Raw genomic sequence first — 12,912 nt, 5'->3', positions numbered from 1 at the left:
AGTGGTGAAATATAGGTAGAGGCTCCTGCGGAAGCGGAGACTGCTGCGGCAGTGAGGAAAAAACAGAAAAGGCTCCTGCAGGAGCGGACAATACTGCGGCGGTGGGGAGATATAGAGAAGGCTCCTGCGGGAGCGGACAATGCTGCGGCGGTGGGGAGATACAGAGAAAGCTCCTGCGGAAGGATGGCTGAAGTGAGGATTGACCATTACAGATAGATAGGGCATGTTAGGAGAGTTAGCTATGGTAGATTAGGAGTTTTAGTGAAAGGGGATGAGCTGGCGTTAGAGGGGTTGGCTGAAGAGGGTTCGAGATAGATATATAAATAAATAAAATAATCGGCCTGACCAATAATAGGTCTTGGTACCCTCTGCCTTCTGGCAAATCTGGAGCTGGAGGCCACTGAACAGAAAAAAGGTTAGTAGCATGAGGGAGCGGAAGAGTTGAGGGCGCGTTTACGAATGGAGGCGGCCTCACGTTTGCTTCAGCTGCTGTAGCTGTGGGTCGTGGGAAGGGGCTGGGGTGTGTGATGTCTTGAAGAACCTGTGTAGCCTGCACTGCTAGCAGAAGTAACAGGATGGAAATACTGAGATGTGCAGGCCCGTGTTGCAAGTAAAAGTAGCTTCATGCTTGCTTTGGCTGCTGTAGTTGTTGGCTGATTTGACAATTGCTCAAACCTTGTCTGAATTAATACAGTCCTGTTGGAAAAGCATCTTTTCCTCTTGTTTTGGCCTTCGGGCCCTTTTAAACAGCCTCCGGAGCAGATAAATTTGGGATACTGTTTTCCTGTTGTAGTATGGACTGTGAAAATAGAGGCTTTGAAACGATGTAGCATGTTTAGTTTTATAAACCATTGTACCAATAGACATGTCTATAGCAGTAACGTTAATTGCAGTAATTCAAATTCAAGCCGTTTCTAAAGACATTTACTTTGCATGCTTTTCATATAACAGTCCTAAAAAGACGATAGAAAATTTACTCACACTTGTTGTTCTGCAGCCAAACACGAGGCAGTAGCGTGAAAAATTCTGAATAATCATGCCAGTAAATGGTGAAATATGTCCCTAAATAATTGATCCTGCCGGAATAATTGCATGAAACTTATGTCTGTATCATCTCAGTGAGGTTTAAACATGCACAGTAAAGCAAATGTAATGTCTTTAGACATTTCGGTGTGGATGACAACTCTGCAAAAAGCCTTTGCTTCGTGGTTAAAAAGTGGCATCGTCATCGGACAGAGTTAAGTCATAACGCCGTTTAACAAATTTTGGCGTCTTCATAAGCGCATTCTATATATAACGTCTATTTAAATTGTTCAGATGAGCAAATCACGAGGTTTTCTTGCATGATTAGCATTTTAATTGTTTGGTCAGACGGTTCATATATTGATCTATATATTCACGTTCATAAATCGGGGATTAAACGTGGAATTTATCTTTTGTATGCTAAATATGTAAACAATATGTGCACAGTACCTATAACTGCACTTTACATTTTGCAAGATTGACATGCTAAATGGCTAACTGACCCGGTTTACTCTCATCAATTTTGTTAAGATAAGATATGTACCAGTTCATTGCGTTTACGAACGACATGTATCCGTTTAATCAACTCGACATGTATACCGGTTTAGTCCTTTCGTTCACGAATGAGAGCTCTCGATCTCTGAGACTCATATGAAACTCGCTCATTGTGGATGACAACTCTGAAAAATTCTTCATGAATGAGTGTAAACTGAGAACGATTCGTTCGCCTAGAAGATTCATTCAAAAAAACGATTCTTTCACGAACGACATGCCACTACAACAACGCACGGTCTTCGCCGCTAGTGGAGGCAGCATCGAACTGCGCCACGGCTGAAAAAGCGAGAGAGGTTTACTGCGCTGAGAACTGGAGCACGGCTGCGATCCAGCATTATAAGAGAGCCCGGTCCTGGTGAGAAAATCGTGTTGTCGAGTGAGGCGAGCTCAAGGATTTGCACGAGCTTTTGGCCACAACGTGTGGCTTGGCGAGAAGAGCAGCTGACGCGATGACGCTTGTTGGTGTTCGGCGGATAGATATCTTCGTCGGAAGGAAGATTGGGCCTGTGATAAGATGACGGACAGAGCGAACCGAATGCTGACAAACGGTCTATGCCGAAAAACTGTCCTGCCGAAAAACTGTCGTGGGACAGGAGGTAGGAAGACTGGATATATATACGCTTGCGTGCTATTTAAGATTATTAGCTAAACGAGATGAACCTGTGCCAAATTGGATGATTATCTGTTCGTGCTTCTACCGAACTTTGTTAATAAAACCACATTAAAACATTTTTCTAATATGATGGTTTAACAAAGACCGAACATTTTACCTCCAACATTTTGAGGATGTTGTTCTGGTAATAATAATTACACAATTATCTTTTGCTTCACATTAGAAATATATTATTATTATTTTTAATTTTTTTTTCTCATTTTCATGGCTGATTAAGGGATTTTGGGCTTTGTTTTCATTCCTCTTTATATTTATGTGAGACAGGAAACCATGGCTGGATAATTTCATTTTTATAACTACACTGGCTTTCTCAAAATTGTGAATATGAATGGGAATAACCTTCAGAGATATTTTACTCATAAAAATTTGTAGGGGTGCCAATAATTGTGTCCGATGAGTATTTGAGAAAAACCTTTATTTCATAATGATACTTACCCCCATTTTCAATCCTTATTATCCAATGAAAGGATACATTTTTGTGATTTGTTTTAAATAAAAGACCAAAAGGATTTACAATGCAGATTAATTTTTACAGCCTTCTTTGGTCATATATACAAAGGGTACCGATATTTTTGCCCATGACTGTATATGGTATGAATTTATAACTTAATGAGGATGTATAATATATTGTCTTAATATAATACAATATATTGGCAATATATGACAACAGCACTCGTGATATAGGGATATATGTCATGTGTTACATTACTGTATGTACAAAGCATCGATAAATCTTGAAACCCTGTGAACACTGAAGACACTGAAAGACTACATTTCCTTTGGTTCTGCAGAATAAGACATCTCCATCTGAGGTGGTGCAGTGGTCCAACCATCGTGTGATGGAGTGGTTGAGATCAGTGGATTTGGCTGAATATGCTCCAAACCTGAGAGGCAGCGGTGTTCATGGAGGCCTAATTGTGAGTCAGCATTACTAGTGCTACTGCTAATGATGCTTAAATATTTTAGTGCATTATATATATATATATATATATATATATATATATATATATATATATATATATATATATATATATATATATATAATAAATCACTGAGCCACACAAAAAAAAAAAAAACAACCAACAAACAAACATACAAAAAAAAAAAAAAAACTTTTTCAGTGTCACATAGTAGAAACATTTTATGCATGGTATTTTAGCTATTTTAAGTTGTCGTTTTGATCATAATAAACAAACTGATTTTACTTTAGCTGTAACATTACAATATCAAACATGACTATTTGGGGTGAAATATCCCTTTAATTTGTCTGTATTTGCTTATCAGATCCTGGAGCCTCGCTTTCATTCTGAGACCTTGGCCATGCTGCTAAACATCCCTCCACAGAAGACCCTCCTAAGACGCCACCTCACCACTAACTTTAACACACTGGTGGGACCTCAGGCCCAGCAGGAGAAACAGGAATTTGCAAACGCCAGTGGGCATGCACCCCTTACCACCACTGCCAAAGTCAGGGTATGACATTCCAAACAAAATAATACATTTTATGCCAGATATAAGTTGCAAGAATAATTTTTGTCATGTTGTAATTTTATTCATTTCTCTGTCTTAGCCAAAGAAGCTTGGTTTTACTAATTTCCGACAACTAAGAAAGCTCAGGATGGATGAATCAGCTGATTATATCTGCCCCATGGATACATGGAAACCACCAGCCATGAATGGAACACCAAAGCGGCCATATGGAAGTTTCAGGGGGATCAGCCCCATCCTGGCCAGAGATTCAGACAGTCTGGAGCAAGTTGGGTCTAAAAACTGATTCAATGCTTCTTCAATTGAGCCATTCTTAGCCAAACAATGACATACTGCCAGCACTGCTGTAACTCCACTCTGCTGCTTGAAAAACATCAGCATTAACACCATCAGGAGAAGCCCAGAACTGATTCTTCATTGTATCATCTGGGAATGCTGGAAATGACTGACCATGGGCTCTGAAAAGCATGGGTATTTTATTTTATTTTATTTTATTTTAAAATAGAATAGGTAGTTCCAATGCTGAGATACCACTTTGACACTTGATTTGAGTTTCTTGATTTTATTACTTTTAATAAATCATTTATACCTATCCTTACAATGTATACATTTTTGTATTACCTTAAAAAAAGTTTTGAAATGACCAATAAACTGTTTCTTTATTTTGCTCTGGCTTTTATGCTATGAAAAGTCATCTGTATAGGAAAACATGTATTCCATTTAGAAATTATGCATTATAAGATCAGTAACACTAGAATGCTGTTCCATCAAACTACAAGTGAGTAATACAATATCAACATTCTAATTACTGAATTAAAAATACATGTCTGTTACTATGAATAGGGAACTAGATGCTTTGTTATTAGGTGATGCTGTGGAAACACACCCCAGATGTGGAGTGTTCTAAAGCCTGTATAGAAACTAGGGATGGTTTATGCCTGATATTGCAATTTTTAGTATCTGCTGATGCCAATCTGATACCAGTATTGGTATTTATTTTTTTATTTTTTTCAGTTTACTGTACACATTTCCACTTATGGCTTCAGAACATTTTGATGGTGCTTTTATAATGTGTTTATTTATTTATTTTTTTTATTTTTTTATTTTTTTGTATTATTATTATTGTTTTTATCTTGACAGAAATAATCATGGGCAATGTTATGTACACTATCAGATTTGGATTGATCCCATCTGACTGATACCCGATCTGACAAAATGGTTAGTGTTGGACCTTGGATCAATGCATACCTAATAGAAACAAACCAATTCATTGGCTGAGAGAACTGACACCACACCTCAACGCACTGTGCCACTAAAGCCCCTTTCACACTGCCATTCCGCCAAATACAGGGGTAAAGTGCTCCTGCAATTGGTCCCTGGGCGCTAGATTTGGCACTTTCACACTGCCAGTGATGACCCGGGAAATGTGCGTGCTTTCACACACAACCCTTGAAGATCCTGTAACGACACGTGACATTAGCGCGTGACGTGTAATGTACGAGTCGACAACGCTAGGTACGTTATACTTTCACTGAAGCAATCAAACGGTCTCGGCGTCAGCGTGGAAAGTGAGTAACTAACTGATCTCTGCTTCATTACAGTTTGCACATATGTTTTCATCGCGAATGTTGATCTTCCTTCAAAACAGCCGGTAAAAGAGTCGTGCGATAACGTGCGTCATCACTTCGACACGGAATTAGATCTGGCTTTTGTTCACACAGTGCTTGTCCCGGGTCGAACCCCCCAATGTTACTAGGTCCCCAACCCGAGTTCAATTCGGTAATCAATTCCGGGACGTGGTTGCTTTCACACAGAAGGCGACCCGGCAATGTTCTGGAAATATTGCGGGTCCGACGTGCAGTGTGAAAGGGGCTTAGCGCTTACAGGGATCATGAACGGCCTTTTTAGGTCCACTTATGATGTTTGTGTGGTTTAAAAAAAAACAAAAAAACATCACAATCAACAAATAATGGGCTATTTTCTACCCTGGCTATAAGGCCGGCTCAAGAAGTGAGCTTTTTATTATTATTATTATTATAACTACAAAATAACATCATAGTTGGAGCCTTCCAATAGATTCTGGCTGCAGACTCTCAAACACATAAACGCTCAGTCACATGCACTCTACACCAGTGTTTTTGTATGTCTCCATTAACTGACACACTCCTAATGAGCTTAATCAGGTGTGTTTAAAAAGGGAGACATACATAATGTGCAGAATGAGATTGGTGACAGGGGGTCACAGATTACACAACTTCTTAAAAGAAAGAAATGCCAACACCTCTGTCTGGTCTACAGTCATCTGGTTTTACAACCAAACACATGTGAGAAGCAGTGTTGGAGGTAATGCATTACAAGTAACGTGCGTTACATAATCAGATTTATTTTTTCAAGTAACTAGTAAAGTAACGCATTACCTTTTAATTTACGGGAAAAAAAATCTGAGTTACTTTTTCCCCCATTTATTGACTGACAGTTCTCCTGTCTCAATGTTTAGAGAAATCCGAAGTACAGAGGCATTGTATGCGCTGAATGAACATGATGTTACGGTAGTTTTAGACTAAATGTGAATCTGCATTAATTCATCCCTCTCGAGAAAAAACAAAACAAAAAAAACAACATATATATATATATATATATATATATATATATATATATATATATATATATATATATATATATATATTTAAAATCGTGAAATGCAAACTTAGAATATGATGCAAACCTGCAATGAATATGTTAAACAACACAGATGTATCTAATCCCATGTTATTAAACAGTGTCTTTGCTGCTGACCTTTGATGATCCAGTTCAACCTTAATAAGCAAAATGACTTTAGATAAACTAACAATTGCGCTTCATTGTTATTTTATTGCTGAAGAGTGTTGAACCTTCTTATCCTGTTTTACTGTACAGACATGATAAAAAAAAGCACTGTATAAACAAAAGTGATCATCACCAATGTCAAAACATTCACAATTCAGGATTCTGAATCGCTGACAGGATGAGATATTTAACATGATAAATATCTCAGGGATTGGCAACGCATCAATGCTTTCCTTAGACCACATCTTTGGTAACACTACGCAATTGTCACACACATGAACAAGCACCAATTTCAGGCATTTGTTAGCAATTTCCACAAAAATGTGGTGAATGAAATTTGTGGCAAAAATGTGTGTGGGTCCGGCGTTACATATAGTCACTGTCCTAGGAATGTAATTTCATCTCAGGCACAAACAATGTCAACAAAATGAGAAATTGTGTCCCTTACCAATACAACATCCTATACTTTGTATTTACAAGCCCTTTGCAGCACACACTTAAACAAATAAAAACTTATTTACAAAGTCAAAAGTTGGGACACTGTACAAATTGTGAGTAAAAAAGGAATGGAATAATTTACAAATCTCATAAACTTTGTAATAATATTAACTTCCTAATCATCGGGAAGAAGGAGGTGGGAACCGGCGCACAATCAAATGAAACTTTAATAATCACAAAATAAACAAATGTGCATCAGCGCCTCATGGAAGACTGATGCGCGCAAATAAAAAGGAAAACATAAACTAAAAGCCCAGGCCTGGTCCTCTCTCGTCCTTCACTTTCATTGCTCCAGTTTTATATCCTTCCATCTCCTCCGTGGGACTCGAGCCCGGTGGGTCGAACAGGTGTAGCTCATCTCCAATCACTCCACCGGCCTCGATCCTCCCACGTCCCTGCCCCACTCGTCACATACCCCCATCGCCCCTCGCAGGCCAGGTTACACCCTCGAGACTGCGCTCTACTCCCCCCCGCCCCTCCCTCCGGGGGGGGGACCGCTCACAGGGACCTGCGGGAACCTGGGGGTAGGACAGACGAGGCGAGAGAAAAGGAGATGGAAGGATGAGGAGCAACAGAGACGAGAGAGGGGAGAGAGGAGAAAAAAAAAAATTTCGGTTCCCTGGCAAACGGCGCCAACTCCTCCGCTCCCTCACGGACGGCAACCGCCCCTCCACATCACGGGGGACCAGCAGCGAGCTCGCCCGTCCCCGGAAACTCGCTCCAGCCCACCGCGGCACACTCCTCACCTGCCCGATGGCACCGCGGATTCACCACAATAGCGAGGGATCTTCAGCAGCACGTCCCTCCTTCTCCCGGGCTTAGCTCATCTCCAATCACTCCACCAGCCTCACTCCTCCCACGTCCCTCGGCCCCGCCCCACTCGTCACAAACTTATATTTTATTCACAATAAAATATAGAGATCATATCAAATGTTGAAAGTGAGACATTTTGAAATGTCATGACAAATATTGGCTCATTTTGGATTTCATGAGAGCTACACATTCCAAAAAAAGTTGGGACAGGTAGCAATAAAGGCCCAGAAAAGTTAAATGTACATATAAGGGACAGCTGGAGGAACAATTTGCAACTTATTAGGTAAATTGGCAACATGATTGGGTATAAAAAGAGCCTCTCAGAGTGGCAGTTTCTCTCAGAAGTCAAGATGGACAGAGGATCACCAATTCGCCAATGCTGCGGCAAATAATAGTGGAGCAATATCAGAAAGAAGTTTCTTAGAGAACAATTGCAAATAGTTGGAAATGATCATCATCATTTACGGTTCATAATATCATCTAGAGATTCAGAGAATCTGGAACAATCTCTGGGTGTAAGGATCAAGGCCGAAAAACCATACTGGATTTTTTCGGGCTCTTTGGGCCCTTACATAGATGGCGCTGAATCACATTCAGGAATGCTACTGTAATGGAAATCACAACATGGGCTCTGGAATACTTCCAGAAAACATTGTCAGTGAACACAATCTACTGTGCAATTCACCATTGCCAGCTAAAACTCTATAGGTCACAAAAGAAGCCATATCTAAACATGATCCAGAAGCGCAGTCGTTTTCTCTGGGCCAAGGCTCGTTTAAAATGGACTGTGGCAAAGTGGAAAACTGTTCTGTGGTCAGACGAATCAAAATTTGAAGTGCTTTTTGGAAAACTGGGATGCCATATCATCAGGACTAAAGAGAACAAGGACAACCCAAGTTGTTATCAGGGGTTGAATGAGTGTGTGTGTGTGTGTGGCATGGGCAGATTAAAAATCTGGAATGGCACCATCCATGCTGAAAGGTTTATCCAAGTTCTAGAACAATATAGCTCCCATCCAGACGTCGTCTCTTTCAGGGAAGACCTTGCATTTTCCAACATGATAATGCCAGACCACATACTACATCAATTACAGCATAATGACGGTTTAGAAGAAGGATCCATACTGAAATGGCCAGCCTGCAGTCCAGATCTTTCACCCATAGAAAACATTTGGCGGATCAAAGAGGAAGATGCAACAAAGACCTAAGGCAGTTGAGCAGAGATCACTTCCGGCGCTTTCCACGCTTGCGCAGACTAAGCCAGATTTCGCACACACACACACACACACACACACACACACACACACACACACACACACACACACACACACACACACACATGTCACATCAGGAAGCACTCATGCCCTCACATCAGTTGGACGTGGTTGTGTACAAAATGTAAAAACGATATAAATACTGTTGGTTTTATTACACAAACCGCTCATTTCGTGTCTTACAGTGTTGGTCATCAATGTGTACTTACGATGGGGAATTGTTTAATTGCTCTTTGAGGTGGTGACCATAGACCTCCATTATATGAGTCACGGACAAGAACGGTTTGACCTAAAAATATCAAAATGGGAAATATTGCGGAAACAAAGAAACCTACATCTTGGATGTCCTTGAGGTAAGCTAAAACACACCAAAACTTTATTTAAGAGTGAACAATCCCTTTAAGTGCAGCAGAAATTTTTTTGTAACCTTGGCCAGATCTGTGCCTTACTACAATTCTGTCCCTGAGCTCTTCAGGCAGTTCCATTAACCTCATGATTCTCATTTGCCCTGACATGCACTGAGCTGTAAGGTCTTATATAGACCGGTGTGTGGCTTTCCTAATCAAGTCCAGTCAGTGTAGTCAAACACAGCTGGACTCAAATTAAGGTGTAGAACCTTCTCTAGGATGATCAGAAGAAATGGACAGCACCTGAGTTAAATATATGAGTCGGAATACTTAAGACCATGTGATATTTCAGTTTTTCTTTTTTAATAAATCTGCAAAAAAAAATTCAACAATTCTGTGTTTTTCTGACAATATGGTGTACTGTGTGTACATTAATGATAAAAGAAAAGAAAAAGAAGAACTTAAATGATTTTTGCAAATGGCTGCAATATACAGTAACAAAGAGTGAAAAATATAAGGGGTTCTGAATACTTTCCATACCCTTTAATAATTTAAATAATTGACATATTTCGTGATGTACTTAACACGTTTGGGAATATTTAGAATACAAAGGTGTGTTTTGGCAAAGCTCAGTTGTGACTTCATGTAGCCTTTTTTTTTGTTTTGTAACCCTCCCATACAAGCCATTTTTGTGGAAAATTGTGGAGTTACTGTTGTCAAATGCACACAATGACCACTCTTTGTCATAAATTCCTGCAACTGCTTCAGAGTTGCTGTAGACCTCTTGGTTGCCACTCTGACCAGTTTCCTCCTGGCTGTTTCATCCAGTTTGAAAGTTAAATGGTTTTGTGTGCCACAGACAAGGTGAGTAGCTACACCTGATTGAGTTAACAATCATGTTTGAAGAGGGGGTGATACTTTTTCCAATTCAATGTTTCAGTTTTGTCTTTTTTCCTGACATGTAGGTGTTATATCTTTCACTTGGATGTTATAAATACAGCTGGATAAAACAAAAACTGTCTTCATTTCAGACAACAAATCAACAAACATTATTATTTTAAAGGGGTGACTATTTCCTATACCCACTGTACAGTATATTAACTATGCATTTATACTGTGATGTACTATCAGTTATCAAAGTAAAGTATTAAGTATTGATGCAAACTATTTAATTTGAGCTATCTGTACATGTAGTACAGGGAAACATTTCTGTGATTTAACTGCTGCTGGAGTAGTAAGCCTAATCATATTATGGGTTACATCCAAAAGAGGATTATGCATTCATTCATGCATCTATGATGAAATACTGCCTCCATCTGGAGGGAAAAATTACATTTATTTAAAAATGTAAGCTGAATAGTGTCAGGCATTGGGAAATGGGAATTATGTACTAGGTTTAGTAAACAAAAATAAACAGAACAACAAGAATAAAAGTACAGATTTGGATGCCTACACAGTAATTGTTTATAGTTCTTTAAACAAGCATAAAGAAACAAGAAAGAAAGAAAAAAAAAAACTTTAAATCCTTTCCAATTAAATCTGCAAAGTTTATTTGCATTTACTAAATTATATTTAATAAAGTATCCTGAAGAAAGCTTGCCACAGTATGACATGACAAATAAGACATATTTAATATGATATAAAGTGCAGGGAATGATATATGTCTTCCTAGTATGTAATGTTTGTATGTCAACGTCGAAGAATAACATTTATATAATCTTTGCGGTAAAGAAAGCTGCATACACACAGAAATGTTTAACTCTTCATAATTAGCATTTCTGCATACAGTATACCATGGTCCTAATCATTTTAAGATATTGGCTACTTACTGTTTGCTCTATTTCTACAAATACGTTTTTGTGAATAAATGTCTCTTGGTTTGCTTTGGTCTTTGTCAACATCCACTTGCACCATCTGCTGGTGAAGACGCGACTAACAGGAAATTAGATAATCTGTACTTTACTTCAATTCCTGTAGTTCCCCGATGTGCACTGTTGAATATTCAAATAATAGTTTGAACCACTGAATCTGTGGAAGCAATTAATAGATAAAACATACCAAACTGACTGTTAAAAGTCCCATATTGTACACTTTTCTGGAGTTTTATTTCAGGTTTTGATGTCCTTAAGAATGTACATTTGCAGTATAATTACCAAAAACCATCTCATATTTTTACAGCTCCTTGTCATGATGTCTGCTAAGAATAGGTCGATTTTAGCATGTCTAATTAATATTCATTAGCCTCTCTTCTGACTGGCCTGGCCTGGAGTGTCGCACGTCATAACTCTAGCTGGAGGCAGCAAAACGGGTGAAAATCGAGCGAACTGGATGGAAACGATCGTCAAAAATGCTTGTGTTTGCAGCGCACACTTATTGAAAAGGTTCAATAAAGTATCGTCTTTTGTTGTTATGGACAAGTCTACAGATTTCTTGCCATATGTTTCTTGCATCTCAATGTCATGTATGAAAAAAATGTCTGTGCATATATATATATATATATATATATATATATATATATATATATATATATATATATATATATATATATATATATATAATGTATGTACAGTACTGACTAAAAGTTTGGACACACCTTCTCATTCAAAGAGTTTTCTTTATTTTCATGACTATGAAAATTGTAGAGTCACACTGAAGTCATCAAGAGCTATTTGACCAAGAATGAGAGTGATGGGGAGCTGCGCCAGATCACCTGGCCTCCACAGTCACCGGACCTGAACCCAATCGAGATGGTTTAGGGGTGAGCTGGACCGCAGACAGAAGGCAAAAGGGCCAACAAGTGCTAAGCATCTCTCGGGGAACTCCTTCAAGACTGTTCCAAGACCATTTCAGGTGACTACCTCTTGAAGCTCATCAAGAGAATGCCAAGAGTGTGCAAAGCAGTAATCAAAGCAAAAGGTGGCTACTTTGAAGAACCTAGAATATGATATATTTTCAGTTGTTTCACACTTTTTTGTTATGTATATAATTCCATATATAATTCCACATGTGTTAATTCATAGTGTTGATGCCTTCAGTGTGAATCTACAATGTTCAAAGTCTTGAAAATAAAGAAAACTCTTTGAATGAGAAGGTGTGTCCAAACTTTTGGTCTGTACTATATATATATATATATATATATATATATATATATATATATATATATATATATATATATATATATATATATATATATATATATCATGCAATTGTATGTACATTGTTGTGAAACAATAATGTAGCTGTAAAAATAGTTGCCTGTTGAAATTGAAATTAATATACATCTTCAATAAATCGTTATATATATATATATATATATAACCTACAAATAACTTCTAGAGAACGTTCCCTAATGGTTATTTTTATAAGTTATTATTATTATTATTATTATTTTTATTTTTTTTTATTTATTATTATTA

At 38.3% G+C, this 12,912-nt stretch overlaps 1 protein-coding gene across 1 annotated transcript in view; it reads left to right on the top strand.

Moving 5' to 3' along the window:
- The window catches only part of ppfibp2a (PPFIA binding protein 2a), a 29,851-nt gene extending 25,524 nt beyond the window's left edge, over positions 1–4,327 (top strand). Inside the window, exons 19-21 of the mRNA XM_052531070.1 lie at positions 3,043–3,168; positions 3,536–3,724; positions 3,822–4,327. Coding sequence (XP_052387030.1) covers positions 3,043–3,168; positions 3,536–3,724; positions 3,822–4,025 — 519 coding nt within the window. The 3' untranslated portion in view covers positions 4,026–4,327. The remainder of the gene's footprint in view (positions 1–3,042; positions 3,169–3,535; positions 3,725–3,821) is intronic.
- The last annotated feature ends 8,585 nt before the right edge of the window (positions 4,328–12,912 follow it).

Source organism: Carassius gibelio, chromosome A18 (genome assembly GCF_023724105.1).
Source record: "Carassius gibelio isolate Cgi1373 ecotype wild population from Czech Republic chromosome A18, carGib1.2-hapl.c, whole genome shotgun sequence".
In the NCBI taxonomy this organism is placed as follows: Eukaryota; Metazoa; Chordata; class Actinopteri; order Cypriniformes; family Cyprinidae; genus Carassius; species Carassius gibelio.
This window is presented reverse-complemented; position numbering and strand designations above follow the sequence as displayed.